This window comes from Buceros rhinoceros, unplaced genomic scaffold (genome assembly GCF_000710305.1).
Source record: "Buceros rhinoceros silvestris isolate BGI_N320 unplaced genomic scaffold, ASM71030v1 scaffold35324, whole genome shotgun sequence".
Taxonomy (NCBI): Eukaryota; Metazoa; Chordata; class Aves; order Bucerotiformes; family Bucerotidae; genus Buceros; species Buceros rhinoceros.
In genome coordinates, this window is record NW_010410572.1 from 7085 (window position 1) to 23027 (window position 15943).

A 15943-nucleotide genomic window follows, 5' to 3' on the forward strand; every position below is an offset into this window, starting at 1 on the left:
CAGTTCACAGATTATATTCCAAGTCCTGACATCTTGTTTTGGTTTACTCCCAGTTTGTCTTGCTGGCCATAATTGACCCTTTTCTTTTTTCTTTCAGAGAGCACTTCAGAAAGTCCTTTGACAATAACAGAGCCCTTTCGAACCCTGGCTGGGCACACAGCTAAAATCACAAGCCTCTCTTGGAGCCCCCACCATGAGGGAAGACTGGTATCTGCTTGCTATGATGGCACTGCCCAGGTATTGTTCCACAGCCACTCAAAAGTGTCTTCCTTTTCATTTCAAATCATCCATTCTGCAGTGGTTTAGAACCAAGCTGACTAAACAGCAAGGCTTCTTTTGGGAGATAAAAGGCTGCAGGTTTACCCCTGGCAACCATCTCCTGGTTCTGGAGAGCCGATACGCAGATATCTGTATGTTTTTGTGACTTGTAAATTGTTTTTTAAGTCCAGTCATTATTGTTCCCATATTAGCCCTTCTGGATCCTTAAAAAAGAAAGATGTTATGCAAATATATCAATGTAAAGACAGGAAGCCTTGACTTTTCTCTATTTGCATGTTGGTATTTGAAATACCTGTGCAAATGCCCTAAAAGAGAAGTTCATGAAAGTCCAAATTGCTGAAAGGAAAATGCAGAGAATTGAGGAAGATGAGATTTGCTGAGTAATTGGGTTTCTTTCTTGTTTATAAGGTGTGGGATGTTATGAAGGAAGAGCCACTCTGCAACTACCGAGGGCACCAGGGCCGGCTACTGAGTGTGCAGTGGTCACCAGTGGATTCAGATTGTGTTTATACAGGAGCGGATGATTTTTCAGTGCACAGATGGCACATCTCAAGGCAGGAGCACACACGGCCTCCGCAGGGTAAGCATATTCAAACAGAAGATCCTTTCCTGGAGATGGAAGTTGGAGCAGGGAATAGAGGGTTGCCATGCTGAAACGGTATGGTCAGTTCTCATATTGAATCCATATCTGCTTATTTGGAAACTACATGTTGATCTTGAGACACACACAACTAAGACACTAAAAATCTTTACAGATAATATCAGGGTAACTTTTGCAACCTTTTACAGGCAAAAAGAGTATAGAATTAGAGAAAAAAAGAAGCATTCAACCAAGAGTTAAAACAAAGAAGAAGAAGAAGCCTACTGAAAAGAGTCCAGCCAAGCAGGATTTCAGTGAATCCATGAATGGAGATGAGAGCGTGAAGGAAGGATTGCTAGCGGAAAATGGAGTGTCGGACTGTGAAGGAGAAAAGGAAGCTCAGGAGGCAGAGTTGCCTGATAAAGTCTCGATGACTGGTAATAATCAAATCATCTTAGTTCAAGGGTTCCCAGACTGTTTAGCTCTCAGATCACCACCAAATTTAGAATTTTAGTTAGATTTTTGTACAGGATGGCCTGTTGCAATAGTCCACTTGAAGGAAATACGGCTCTGGAATGCCTTTCATAATTTTCTGGTTTGGGTCTAATTGTCTCTAAGAAGATTCTGGCCTAACAAACAGTTACTGTGTTTGCCCATCATTGGCAATCAGTGTCACCTTCTGTGCTAAATCTTACAGCACTGGTGGGTCTTTGTTAGAGCCTGGTGACGTCCCGTTTAGCTTTCTGACAGTTCTGTAATGTTTTCTTATTATTTCATTTCCCTAAAAAGCTGTTCTATGGCAAAGCGGAGCTTGGTTTCTTCAAAATTAATGTAACAGAATGTGAATATGTCAAGTCTTCTGTTATGGGCTTTTCCACATATTGTTTGTTCTTTGCTTATCATTTAACTCCACAGTGTCCAAGGATACATCTTCATCTGCACATGATCATTCTTCACTCAGCTTGCCGAAGCCTCTGGTGACACACAAAGCCACTCCTGTGAAAACAGATCCACCTAAAGAGAAACCAGGTTAGTATGTCCCAGGGACTTTTAACAGTCCTGCATCAAGGCAGAGTTTCTCGTTCTGGGCATCTGTTTGGCTGCAGCTTCCCTTCCTAAAATGGCACCAAGTAAGTGCCAGAGAAAGAAGAGCGTACTTTTAAAATCTTTCAAACATTTGAGGTTGCTCCTGCTTTTATTTGCCCTGCTTGTCAGGTCAGTTGAGAAGCTATTTAATGTGGGCTTGGATATTGCCTTTTAGTTGCTAGTTTCATTCCAGGCAAGATGGGCAGAAGAATATGCAAAATGATCAGTATTCGAAAGTCAGAATTGTCATAGTGGAGATGCGTGTGACACCTGAGCTTCTGGGTTTTGATATCCTGTGTGAGAAAGAGGGGGTTTGGAATATGTTGGAGGAGACTTTTGTAACTGTGCAGCAGCGACTATTTGTGATGGGTTTTTTCAGCTCCTGATGCCTCTCTGAAGAAGAGGAAGCCTCGTTCTATTCTACCCTTCAGCACATTCATGGATCACAGATCAAAAGACGAATTGTATCAGGACTGCTTAAGGCTGGCTACGTGTCTGAAAACTAAAGGTATCAGTCTAAAGCTAAAATCCTTAGGGGGTAGGTGCTCTAAATTATTCCAAAGCATGTGTCCAAGGACTTGATTTTTACCACCAGTCATTATATTTTTAAAATCCTTACCTTTATCAAAGCATGTAACTAGTCGTGGTCTCTTATCTGACTCCTTTTGCAGAGTCTCAGCACTCCACAGCCACTCCAGACAGGTTTTGAGTAGGATCCTCTGTTGTGGCGATGGGGTAGAATTGTCTGCGTACACGCAAAGTGATTTTCACCGTCACAAGTATAATACGGTCAGGAGAAAATAGGCCAGGAGAGAGATGTCTGTATTCTCAGAGTATTGTTCCTTAGAGCATGCAAAGGAACGTGCTCTTTGATTTAGAACAAATGTTCTACACAAACATGGTCCTTCTAATCAAACTGGGATGCAGGTTCTAAGTGTTGATCTGCAAATTGTTCAATCTGCTGTATGGGAAAGAAAGCAGAAGACAGAAATATTTGCCAGCAGTCGCATGTAAGGGAGTGGTGTGGCAACTTGGCAGCTCCCCGCTCTCAGAGTTGTACCAAATCCTAAATACTCATTCTTTTTGTCTGGTTTAGAAAATACTGCAGACATGTCCCCTGATCTCAAGGATCGCATCCACCTGGGGCTGTTCACAGACAGGGCTTCTCTGCACAAGATGATTGATGTGGAAGGTAAGTGCAGTAACGAATCCACTTTGACAATACGTCTGTTGTAACTGTTACACTGAAGGAGAAAATAAATTGGGGAAAATGCTTCTATTTTCTTTACTGTGGATTGAAGTGCAGGATTAAGAATGTAGGTCTGCGCGAATGGAAGACTTATTTTTCCCAAAGTGTTTACATCCTTCCCATGCAAACCTGCAATACCTTAAGCTTGAATAATTTCTCTTTTGCCGAGTTATTTTACTATGGCAAATAATGCTGTAGCACCCATGCTGATAGGAAGTGTGTTTGCTTCCAACAGGAAAGCATCACTTGGAGAATGGGCATCCAGAGCTCTTCCAGCAGCTCATGTTGTGGAAAGGAGATATGAAGGGTGTCCTCCAGGCAGCTGCTGAGCGAGGAGAGCTCACAGACCAGCTGGTAGCAATGTCGCCCATGGGTATGTTTGTTCTTGTAAGCAGATGTTCCATAAGAAGATGGAATTAGCTGCCAAGGGTAGCCTCCTCCTGATTGTTCTGGATTGGAAACTCCTGATTGTTCCAGACCAGAAGGAAGTTGCTTCTTTAACTGCTTGGTAACAAAAATCCAACTCAAAACACGTGCTCTTTGTGGAAAAGATCTGAGTGTTTCCACAACCACCCTTAGGCTGGGATAGCAGGAAACAGAGTGGTTTCTTTTGGGACTTCTTGAAGAAGCAGGCCCGTCCTTCCAAGCGCAGAGTTGGTTCTCTGTGCTGGGCAGCAGTACTTCCAGCTTGCTGGCAGTTTAAATGCGCTTTTAAGTTATTTTACTGGTAGTAAAGTCCTACAGTCGTGCTGAAGCCCTAGCTCTGCCCTGTTCCATTGCCTCAGTGACGTGTATTAGGATGGTTAAGAAACAAGAAATTAATCTGCGGCAGAGAAGAGGTGCATGCTGAAGAAACCAGTAATGATGTTATCCCACAGGAGTTCTTCCAGTTTTAAAACTTTGTCTCCAATTGTATTGGCTTCTCTTTTGCAGCTGGATATCAGGCCTGGGTTTGGACAGTAGAAGCATTTGTGAAGCAGCTGTGTTTTCAGGAGCAATATGTGAAGGCTGCCTCCCATCTCCTGTCCATCCATAAAGTGTATGAGGCTGTCGACCTCCTCAGAGTGAACCACTTTTACAGGTTGCTGTATATTTCCATTTAGGATTTGCTCATGTTTTCTGGAGGGGTGGATTTGACATTTGGGGTCACTTTTTGTACACAGTCAATTAACTTTTCTATCTGGTTTCTCTTATGTGCATTAGGGAAGCCATTGTAATTGCTAAGGCCAGGTTGCGTCCAGAAGACCCAATTCTGAGGGACCTCTACACCAGCTGGGCAGCTCTGTTGGAGAAGGATGGTCATTATTCCATGGCCGCCAAATGGTGAGTGTTACTGGGAAGACGAGAGAAGTGGTTCCATGCCTGAAACAAAGCAGGTTCTTGGTTTTGTAGCAGCTGAAATCTGTTAATTGGTGTGGTCATTATTTGTCTAAGGTGCTTTCTGAGCCTGATCCCACTGGACTCCCTCCAGAAGCTCAGGAGGGCAGTTCAGAGCAGAAGGTCCAAATGCCATACTATGGTAGAGCCCTCTCTTTGCTGGAAGTCTTTGAAAACTGGTCTAGCGAGACTGAGATTCGGATGTATACAAAAAGACTCTGTGATGGTTCCACCTTTCCAGTGGAAATGTGCAGTGCAGCAGTTCATCTGGAGTTTCTCATGGCCTTGGCTAATATCCTGATCACGGGTTGGTCCTGCTCCAACTGGAGTGTTTCAAATCTGTGACTACCAAAATTACTAATAACGCTTGAAATATTTTGGCTGGAATAGCGTCCTTCGCTTGTTGCTGATTCCAGTTCTGGCATTTTTGACAGTGTTCACGCTGTGAAAGGAGTTCAGATGAAATCCAGAGAAATGCAGTAGGGATAAACTACTGCATATAACCTTTGTCTCTTTTATCTACTCATTTCTACTTCGCATCCAAGCCATGCGTGGTACACACAGTACCAGAGCTTCCAATTCGGATTATCAGGCTGTGTGACCTAGCTCTGCGGCAGATCAGACCCCACGTGTCTATAGTAGACTCTGGTAAGGCAAAGTGATGAGAGCGCTGAGAACCTGTGGCAAATACAGGTTTATCCTCATCTCTTAAGATTGTGCCACTGTGTTGCCACACAACGTAAAACCGGTATTTTAGTACTAATCAAATCAATTTGCTTTTCTCTCTTTTCAGTTATTTGGGGGCTTCCTCACCCTATGATGCAGTTAAGGTGTTGGCAAAAAAGGGGGATGTGGCATCCCTTAAAACTGCTGCTGAGCTCGCACTGATCTGTGGAGAAGAGGAGTTGTCAGCCACTTTGTCTTCCAGATGTGCCCAAGACCTGCTGTTATCCAGGAACTGGGTGGGAATTCAGGAAGTCCTTCAGCAACATAAAACTTTATTTGTGAGTCTGGTCACTTCCTTTCTGCTTTCTTTAGTATTGTCTCTCTCCAAATTAACTTGATTGATTAACATATGGGAAATGGTGCCAAGTTAATAGTCCACAGGTAGTCCTTTGAGCTGGTTTTGCCTCAAAATATTTTTCTAGAAGTTTATTGCAATGACCCTCTGAAAAACCACGTGTCTTTGCTGAGGGGGGGAGGCATGCGGGCTCTGCACTTGTTAGGTACATATGAGGTGGTTGAGACAATTTTTAAGTAATACAGACAATAAGAAAGACGTGAAGGAAAGTACTCACTTCTTTCATTAAAGGAACAAGTGAGCCAACTGCAGTACCATCTGCAGGAGGCTTGATCCAGAAATTCGTTTTTGTGTGACCGAGAAGCAGACAGATAACTTATAGTTTGTTCTAAGGTGTCCTTAGTCTCTGAGTCTATCAGCATTGTTCTTGGGTAGCTGCAGTTCTGAGAAGGACTGTCACCAAGAAGCTGCTACTAGTCATGATGTTCTCAAATTTGCCTGCCTGCTTTGGTCAATACGGGATTGGGGTTTTTAGCAGCAGTTCACTACTCTTTTGTTTTTTCTTGTTACAGGGACAAAGACTTGTTTTCTGCCTTAACGAACTGCTTTGCAAGTGCCTCAGTGAAAGAAATCCCTGTGACCGGAAGAGCCCTGTGCCTCCCTGTTACCACAGCTGGGAGCTGAACAGAGACGCCTCATTTTTTGACATGGTGATAGAAGTATGGCAGAATGTATTGGGCATGGACAGCACTGAACAAGCCACACTTGCCCAGAAGCAGCTGCACGGTATTGAGCATCCTCCTTCTACCAGCAACACACACCCAAAGCAGGTAAATGGATTTAGGTTTGTAGCCATCAGTTGCTTTCTGCGTTTGTTTCTGTGCAGGGTAAGAACTGCCGTAAGGTGTCAGTGATGAGCACTGAGATGACAAAGATGCTCTGGCTGAGGGCAATCGGCCTCAGTAGTGATCCAGGGGTTTGTGTGCAACTGTCAGGAGAGGCAAGGCTGCTTGTTGTTAAACTATTCCAGAGTTCAGAAGGTCTGTCCATAGGCTGGTGCTCCTGCAGCCCTTTCTCTCTGACCACGGTGTGGTCAGAGAAGCTTTGGTGTGCTTCCACTTCTCATCTGTTTAGTAGGAGACATGGAACACAGCTGCTGATTTTCTACCATTGTAAAGTAACACAGTGGCGCTCTAGCTCCTGCATGAAGGAGACTGGGTGAAGTGCAGTGTTGTTAAAATGGCTTTTGGTAAAGTAACGTGCTTCTGGGCCCTTCCACCATGGTCATAAGCTATCAGTAATTCATTCTTTGCAGTAAAACTATTGATCCTGCTCTCTGGTGCTTCCTGTAGGTGCTCTTCCACGTCTCCCATGACCTGACACTTGCAGCCCTGAGCTATCAGACTGCTACCTGGGATGAGGCAGTGAAAAGTATTGTTGGAGCTGTGATCCGCTGTTACAATGCTGGTAATTTCACTGTGATGCAAGAGATTTGCAGCATCATCCTTCCCGAAGGTAAGTCTCTTCCGGTGTATTTCCTGGAACTGGCAGATAGGGGATCTTCCCTGTTGCGTGTCTATTAATATTACTAGGCATAATAACAAGGAAGCAGCAAGACATACCCCTGTACCTGGAAACCAGTGGAATTCAGGTAGTGCAAGGGCTGTTGGGTGATCAGAATTCCCAGCTGTGGAAGGAAGCTCACCAGTGTCAGTGGTGTGGGTGATGTAGGAATCTGAGCAAACTCAGTTCTGGAAGGCAGGTGGGGACGTTGGAAAGCCACGTTCATCTCATAGTCCCACGTCATGCCAACCAGCCCTTCCCTCCAATCTCCGCAGAGTATCCAGTGCATTAATTTTACACTCTCGATCATGGGAATGTCTTGACATGCAGCTTGGAACTAAGGAAGTTTGCTGTAGTTGATGAGAACACATGGTCTCATGCTAGGTAGAACACTGTTCCATTTAACCAGGTGCCAAAGATGTCTACCATTGCTTCCCCACTTACTGCACCATTCTGCAGCACCCAAGTCAATTCTGGGTTTGGGTCTCCAGGGTAACTGTTCATTTAACAGATCTGGTCCTTTCCTTTGGAAATGTCTATAAACTATTTGTAATCTTTTTTTTTTTCATTATGAGGCTGTGATGACCTGAGACACAAACTGGACAGCACAAATTCTCAGAGCATGGATGCCTGCAGAAGTTTAGAGGGCTTTGTGGCTTATGGACAGCTGTATGACCTGTGGTGGAAGGCACCCAAAGACTCCCTTGTCTTGGAAAAGGCCAGTTTGGATCCTGTGCTGTGTCCCAGCGAGCAGACAGCTCCTGAAAAGAGTTGCATTTCGGGTCAGCTGTCCTCTGAAGAAACTCCTGACCAAACTGCAGCTGAGATGGATGAAAACCTCTGCAACACAACTGAAGTTCCTAGGTGTGAGACAGAAAGTGGCTCAACTTACGCAGTCAGTTTGGTAGACAGACACTCCAAACTGAATGGCTGCAAAGTGCTGCTTTCAGAAGAGTTTGCTGCTTTACAGAACACCCAGCGAGATATAGCCGAGGTCCAGCAGATTTTAACAGATATGATCCACCAGCATCAGCAGCAGAGGAACAATCTCCAGGCAAACACAGATGGAGGCACCCCGGAAAGCAGCCTGCAGCAGAGCTCAGAGACTGAATCAAACCACCCATGCTCCGACAGCAGCCAGATGAATGGGTAAGCTTCAGAACACGGATGAATGAAGGGATTGAAAAGCATTGCTTTTTTGTGGGTATTTGTGCAGCAGCAAGTATCTTGTTCAGCTCACATTGCCTCTCATCTCAAGCCTGTCACCCAGGGACACTTCAACATACAGCTCAAAAGACTTGCATTTCCCTGGGGCTGAACTATAGCTGAGTAACTCCCTGATACACAGGGTGTGTTGGTACTGTGAATAAACAGGGCAGCTTGAAAAGGGGAGCATAATGAAAAGGACAAGCACGGTCTAAGAGGTCTGTCTCTTTGCTGAACAGTTACTTTGCTTTCGGCAAAAGCGAGCTGGAGCGTGTAACATGAGTCCAGCTCTCTGCTGTGCTCCCTGGAGAGGAGGGAGGTGTTGCAGTCCTGTAAGCAAAACAGTCACTCATGACACCTGCTCTTTTCTTGACAGTAAAGGTGAAGTAAAGGAACCAATTACACTCCCTGAGCTAACGAAGCAGCTTCTCAAAGCAAAGCAGAAACTAGCAGAATTTCCAGACAACTTGAAGGTGAGTTCCCAGAAGAGGAACTGCGGTTCTGAGAAAAGACAGTATTTTTGTAAGGACAGCCTCACTGTAGAATCCCTTTCATACAGGAAGTAATGAACAGTGACCTTTGTGATCCTGTGGCAATCTTGAGAGAGAACTGACATACAGCGTGATGGTGATGTTTTTCTTTCATGCTTAACTTTCTCCGTGCAGTTGGGAAGTGCAGGTATCCTGCATGCAGGATACTCGGTATCAATCTCTCCCATGCATTTTAAAAGTCATCCCTTGCTACTGAGAACTGTATACACAAAACCAGTTTTGATAAACAGTGAGATCAGAAATTCAAGGTATAAAATGGCCTTTATGGATTAAGAACTGTAGAAAAGACACCACACATTTGAAAACAGTGTTTCCTAGGCTGTCTTACTGTCCTGTTCTCAAGACAATGATATCACTAAAGGTAATCATGGTGATCGTGCAGGAGGGGACAAATCTTGTTAAATGTGAGCTATTGCACTGGAAGAGGAGGGTAAAATGCATCTGGCTTGTGACTGTCTGTTCCAGAGATACTATGAAGCAGCATCTTTAGAGAGCTGGCTGCCTGAATATGCTGTAGTTGAACGATTACAATTTCACGAGTAGACATCACCTCACATTCCTTTTTTTGCAGATCTTCCCATTCCCTGACGTGCTGGAGTGCTGCCTTGTACTGCTCCACACTGGATCCCAGTGCCCTCCTGAACTCCGTGAACAGGCACTGGATATCCTCAGGAAACACGGTAGCGCTAATACTTACAAAAAGGCTGGCAGGAGGTTCTTGACATGACACTTTGAGACCCAAGTGTCTCCCTTGAGCTACCTACAGCCACTTGACACCAAGGCTGATCTTTCTTCAAGTGAAGGCTTGTTTTGATGGCTGTGGTTATTTTGGATAAAACCACAAAAAGTCAGGTTTATATATGGACCCACTTGTGGTCATAAAGTACTACTACTTAAGGTGATTGCGTTAGAAATTGAAAAGCAGTGGGTTATGGCCTCGAACTGTATACAGCATTTTGTATAGTCTTTTTTTATTTGTTGGAAGTTACGCTAATGAAAGCTCTTGCTGTTTACATGTAAGAGAAGCAGTTTTGAGCAGCTCTATCAGTCTTTCCGCAGAGGAGGAATAGTAGCTGCCCTCAGGAATAACAACGGTTTCTGTAAGCAAACTGACTCTTAAGCCAGCATTGTTCTAAAAGCATTGTGAGTTTATTTTTGCTCCCTTAAATAAAGTCTTCCATCACCATGAATTGGCATTTGATTTGATGGAGAGAAATCAATTAAGGGCAAATGTCAATCGAAATAAGCCCAGGGTGGTGTTTTTTTGTTAAGTGTATTACATAAATCAAACTCACTAGGTAAACACAAGTGTGTGCTGCAACTTAGCTTTGCATGGTGAAGCCACCTGTACAGCGTAAAAGGGAGGGCAAGATCTTTTCTATGTTTCCAGCACGACTAGCAAGACGTAAGGGATTCCTGCAGGTCAAGAAGAGTCCCTGCTTTTGGCAATATCCATGGCTGAACAGACTGCTTTTTGCTACACTGATGATAAACTTGAGGTACTAGCAAGTTCTCTAGAAAAGCTGCTATTCCAGAAGTCACAGAAACTGAACATGCAACATTTTGACCAGTCTTGCAGCTCACCTAAAGGCTTTGCTTGTTTCTTAGGAAGAGTTAGTTTTTCTAACACAGGACATAAGACTAAGTGGACATAGCATCTATCTTATTAATTTCTAGCAGCATGTTTTTAAATGCAGCAGCAGAGGTCATGGCAGGATAGAGGGGAGGGGGTCACGACTTAAGACAGTTTATAAGTACAATAAAGATCATAGCTTAAGGAAAAAAAAAGGAGGGACTTGTTTGGATCAAAAGAGCTGTTCCAGATTCAGGCTTGATTCTGATGGATAGAGTTCCTGCTCCAAGCTGCGTAAAGCCTCAGAACAACGTAAAGAGCAGTAGGTGAAGGCCAGGGGTTCTACTAAAAGAAGATCCCCCTGTAGATGTGTTAATCTTGGTAAGCTGGTGGTGCTTCCTGGATCTTGCTTGTTGAAAACCGGGAGGGGGAGCTAGTGCTTAACCCAACCGCCCTCCTGCACTTCAAGCAAGAACTACTGAAGTTTAGATGGAGCAGGAAAACTTTACACCGGACAGATGAGCAAAACAGATTTGTCACTTTAAGGGACACTCCACGATACTGCCAGCTGTGCCAAGAGATGAGCAGAAAGAGAATACAAGTCCCCCGAAGAGATCTTAAGCTCAACTTTCATCAGCTACTATACAATAAGCTCAAAGGCAGATATTTTTTATTTTTTTACTAAGAACTACACCAGCAGCACATCACAAATGGTAAAAGAAGAAACTCTGCATCTTTGAGCATGTAGCACTCAAGGCTGAACTTTGGGAATTTTAGTGCTTGATGGAAAATCCAAAACAAAGCCTGGTTTTAAAAAATTTATTTTACAAAAATTAAAAACAAGTAGTATTTACAAGCATTTTAAATACCAGCTTTAAACCTCAATTCCTAATAATGGATTGTTTAAGCTTGTTTAAAATGCAAGACAAAGTCTTAAAATTGTAAGTTTGCCATGTCCAGAAGGCTTGGGGTTTTTTTAAAGAAATGTCATTACGGAGCTTACAAAAAAAAAAAATGTTATAGAATAGCTCATGTTTTTAAAAGTCAGAATCCCAAGTTGTTCTTCCATCATCTGACTACTTTTCAGATGTTTATAATGAAGAGAAATGGAGCTGTTTGTTTTGTCTGATGTTAAGCACACTGTAAAATTAGGGGCTGGAGAAGCAGGGGGGAAGAAGAACAGATACCATCTGCTGACTGCTGTGGTGCCAGGAGAAGAAAAAACGTTTATAGGTTAAGTTGAAGACAACCAAAGGCAGAGTATTGGTCTGATCCCCTTTCAAAGGTGAACTTCTAGGCCTCCTAATCTATTTCCAGAGCAGTTTATTAATACCCAGAGGAACTAAGCTGAGGCTCAGTATGGGTCAAGCCTGTACCAACCATACAGAATTAGAAACTATGGAGAGCTGATCAAATCAGCTCCAGCAATATCCGTTCCCACTGTTGTTAAAGCAATTCTCTTGAATATTTTTAGCTGCAAGGATCATTTTTAATGTCATCCGTTCCCAAACCTCTGCAGTGATCAAAGGGAGCAATTTCCACAGACTACGCAAAGATAAAATAAGCAAAACATGAGGTGAAGCAGTCACCCTCACAACATGCAGAAGTTTTAAAATAAGCTTTATAAAGCACAATTCAAAAATGTGTGCATGTCTGTGTCCGTTTTCACTGGAGTTCCAGACCCTTAGCTCTACTGAATACTGTTAAGTCTTCCTTGCAGATTCTGTACAGTATAAAGAGGAAAAAAACAGAGGTATAGACACTAGGTTCTGTCTTTTGCCCTTGGTATTAAAAAGATGGCAAACCACAAATGCTGGCATTAGGAATTCAGTCAGTTCTTCTGGGTTTCAAATGAAGATGCAGCTCTTCAGCAAAACTGCAGGCTGTTTTTGTTTGAGACACTGTTAGGGAAAATGGTAGAGGACAGCAGCTGCCAATATGGTAACCAGGTTCTGCTGAGGGGTACCTCCTATCAGGGCTGCATGTTGTTGATAATAGCCAAAATGCTCATTTTCTCTTGGGCTGAGTCCACATCTTCATTTTGTTTCTGAGCCACTCCAGTGCCAAGGCCATACAGCCGCCCACAGTACTTTGCATCATCAATTGTATCCTCAAAAAACAACTGCAGATTAAAGAAAAAAGAAACAGGTATTGTTTAATTGTGCCTCTAAATCAGAAAGGACCCAGTGTTAAACAAACAGCTCATCTGAAGTCAGCCACCTCTCAGATGCAGCATGTGAATTCCAGTGAGCACATGGAAGAGGAGTAAACAGAAGATGACTGTGCCAACACCGATTCCTATTACTGACAATTTGAAGTGTGATGGCAGCAAGGCTCAAAATTAAAAACCAACCCCAAAACAAAAAACACACCGTGGACATTGACATTTATGGCCAGGAACTGGAGAAAGAACATCATAAAGAATACTGCTGCAGTACCTCTTTCATTCTGAAGAATGCCATTCCCGTGAGAAGAGAGTCTGATCCTGCTTGGTGCTGTCGTCCAATTCGCTGCAAATCCAGCTGATCTGCCACTTCTTGCAGGCCACCCTGCAACGAGGACAGAACAGATTTGATTTTGGAAGATCCGTCTCTTACCGAAATTGTCACGCTTCTCCAAAACATGACAGCAGACACTGGCTGTAATGAACTGGTGCAGATTCCAGCAGTACAAACACAAGAGCTGTGAGTGAAACAGTGGAAAATACTGAGAACACATAAATACTCTTCTCAGATGTAGGTACCTTGCTTTCCTGCTGCAGGTACTTGAGATGACTGTGGGTACATTCGTTGAGTTAGTTACAAATGCTGGACCTTTCCCTCCCTTTCCTCAGCCAAGGTTGTGATTCAGTAAATAAATGACTTCCACCCCTCTGAGTGTCTACCAGTTAATCAGGTCATGGAGTAGCTCCCGTAAGAAGGACTCCAACTTGCACATGGCAGATGATAAGCATGCAGAACTGTAATTAGCTTCTGAAATTACTGATGCACAAACGGGAAGGGTATGGGAATGTCCCCCGTGTAACAGACATACTGATAACTCTAAAAGCAGGGAGGCAGTGACTGTTCGATACAAACTCAGTCACATGTAAGACCACCAGCTCTTACAGACATTCTGGTTTTAGGACTCGATACATGTGTGTCACTGGGTTTACTGTACATTTACAGTGGTGAGGCCCATCCATCGCTAGCTGGGGAGATACAAGTACCTTGAGGTTTTTGCAGCTCTTCATTAAGTACTTTACATCATAGATTGATGGGAAGAAAAGGTTCAAGATATGGAAAAATTCATGTTCCTCCTCTGGTAACCTGGAATCTGTCAACAACTTCACCATGTAGCCGAAGTCATAACCACTAAAAAACATACATAAAACAGATAAGCAGGCAACACCCATACTCACTTGTTACTAACATCTCATTTTTCACAAGGGTTTTACATCCTGTAGCTTTCAAACCTTGACATTTTCTGACATTCATAAAACTCTGATCAGAGCCAGAATTCACCCGTATCATCTTAGCTTCCTGCAGAGCAGCTGAACCTTTGGGAAGAACATAACTCTCTTCCCAGGACCGCAACTTTCTGTAGCTATGGGCAGTATGGGAGAGCAGAAACCCTGGAAGTATCTGCTGGCACCACCACCTCCTCCCCCTCCCTGAAGTCCTTTCACTCACAGTAAGATCAAGGACTAGAGGCTTGGTAATCAAGGTGCTTGAAACACGACAAGACAGACATCTTAACTACACAGATTTCTTCCCCTGCGTAAACACAGGATGGAAGTTGAGACCACCAACAACATAAGTAAGAAGAAACAAAATCCTTACTTTCACAAGGCACACAAGTTACTAAGTGTAGAAGTCCCATTTCACCTGGTTAATACCTTCTACCATGGAGGAAGACTAACAGCAAAAGGCTCTGCAAGTAACGCATACAGAAAATTCAGACCACTGTAAGTGCTAGTACAAAATAAAGTGCAAAGTGACCTTCTTAAACTTGGCCTTCGCATCTTTAAGCTTAAGAACTGCAGAGCTGCTAATTCTCCTTAAAACCTGTGGCAGCCTCCACGGACAAAGGCAGCAGTTATTTCGAACCCAAAGATTTCTCACAGCACAGTGTCAGTGACCATCTCAGACTCACCTGTGGAAGGAGAGCCACTTCACACTGTCACTAAGGACGACCCCAGATGTCATAAGCAACTCGGCAAAATGCAGGGTATCGATCCCTTCTTCTTCGTGCTTCTGGAACTGCAGCCCCGAGCTGGCAAGGAGGTCTATGGAATCCTGAGAGTACATGTCCTCCCTAAAAGAGAGAAGCAGCTTTGTACTCAAGGTGCTACCAAGTTAGGCTCAGTTTAGAAAAATTCTCCCCATGCTGTATTTCAAAAATTGCAGTGGCCAGTAGGCTGTCTCTGGGTTCTGCACTTGCCTCTCTAGAAAATTCAAATCGAAGGAGTTTTAATGCCACTACTGCAGCCTCCTACATCCATAACAAGCCGTTCTGTGATCGTAACCAGTTCATAATTGTTGCCAGTGCAAATTCCAAGATTCCACCTCCACAGAACTGAATGACATTTTGAAAAACATCACTTCTGCAAATGGAAGCACCACAGAGGAGAGCACAGACAAGAGGGGAGTTCTCCCAGATAGAGAGGAGGACATGCAACTCTAAAGCACAAAGCATCACTCCTGTCTACATTTTTCTTTTTCACTTCACAGCACAGACCACTTTATCATCACCTCCTGTTCCATCTCTGGAAGCAGACAAAACTGCATCATACTCGACTAAGGCAGGAAGACCAGGCTGAGTGATGATGGGCTTGGTGGAGTGCGGGGCAGGCACCAGACTTCTGTACCAGTTTGTTTCGTTTGAGATTTGGTGACGGAGGGAAGGACATGACAACAACAGAACAAAATTCATGCCAAATGTGATAATAGTGTCAAATGAAACGGTTGCGCTGTGGAAACCACTTGACTCTGACTTCAATACTTTTAAGAGGCTCACAAACTTGTGGGATTAAATACTGCACCTTTTGGGTTCAGGATCTGTTATGATTGGCACATGGTAGCTATGAATTTTTGTAGTATTTTCCAATGACAGTTCCATAAAAATACTGATTGACTCCCTATAAGCCTGCGTGGTTTGGCCAGATAAACCCTCCCTCTATTTCCAGGCAGCTCCAGTGGTAACTGTCATGAGTCTGGCTTTACAGTTACAAGGGAAAGGATAATGGAACACATTTCAGCTGTCACCCAGGACACTGCAGCATGGAGAAGACAACTGCCCCACTCCATTTAACAAAAGTCATTCTCCTCAACAGCTATGATGATTACACCAACAGCTCTTTTATTTAGATCCCAGCTTATTATTTCAGCATGGATCTGTAAAGAGGTATTTTCCTCAGTGCTGAAAAGAGCCCATTTGTTTTTAGCAGTAAGAGATGGAGTTAATTATATATATATAA

General features: G+C 43.6%; 2 protein-coding genes across 2 annotated transcripts in view; one reads left to right on the forward strand and one right to left on the reverse strand.

Moving 5' to 3' along the window:
- Nucleotides 1-9639, forward strand: part of GEMIN5 (gem (nuclear organelle) associated protein 5) — a gene marked incomplete at its 5' end in the record, with an annotated part of 16320 nt that extends 6681 nt beyond the window's left edge. Inside the window, 15 exons of the mRNA XM_010135694.1 lie at nt 90-237; nt 688-859; nt 1069-1296; nt 1775-1888; nt 2325-2453; nt 3042-3137; nt 3430-3567; nt 4128-4275; nt 4398-4517; nt 5365-5575; nt 6165-6422; nt 6945-7107; nt 7731-8304; nt 8738-8834; nt 9484-9639. Of these exons, the coding sequence (XP_010133996.1) occupies nt 90-237; nt 688-859; nt 1069-1296; nt 1775-1888; nt 2325-2453; nt 3042-3137; nt 3430-3567; nt 4128-4275; nt 4398-4517; nt 5365-5575; nt 6165-6422; nt 6945-7107; nt 7731-8304; nt 8738-8834; nt 9484-9639 (2752 nt within the window). The remainder of the gene's footprint in view (nt 1-89; nt 238-687; nt 860-1068; nt 1297-1774; nt 1889-2324; nt 2454-3041; nt 3138-3429; nt 3568-4127; nt 4276-4397; nt 4518-5364; nt 5576-6164; nt 6423-6944; nt 7108-7730; nt 8305-8737; nt 8835-9483) is intronic.
- A 2327-nt stretch (nt 9640-11966) lies between these two features.
- On the reverse strand, nt 11967-14808 carry CNOT8 (CCR4-NOT transcription complex, subunit 8). The gene is made up of 4 exons (XM_010135693.1): nt 14620-14808; nt 13694-13838; nt 12924-13034; nt 11967-12607 (listed from the first exon to the last, which is right to left on the reverse strand). Exons 1-4 carry the CDS (start codon nt 14772-14774, stop codon nt 12458-12460), a joined length of 561 nt encoding a protein of 186 aa, XP_010133995.1. The 5' UTR covers nt 14775-14808; the 3' UTR covers nt 11967-12457.
- Between the last annotated feature and the right edge of the window lie 1135 nt (nt 14809-15943).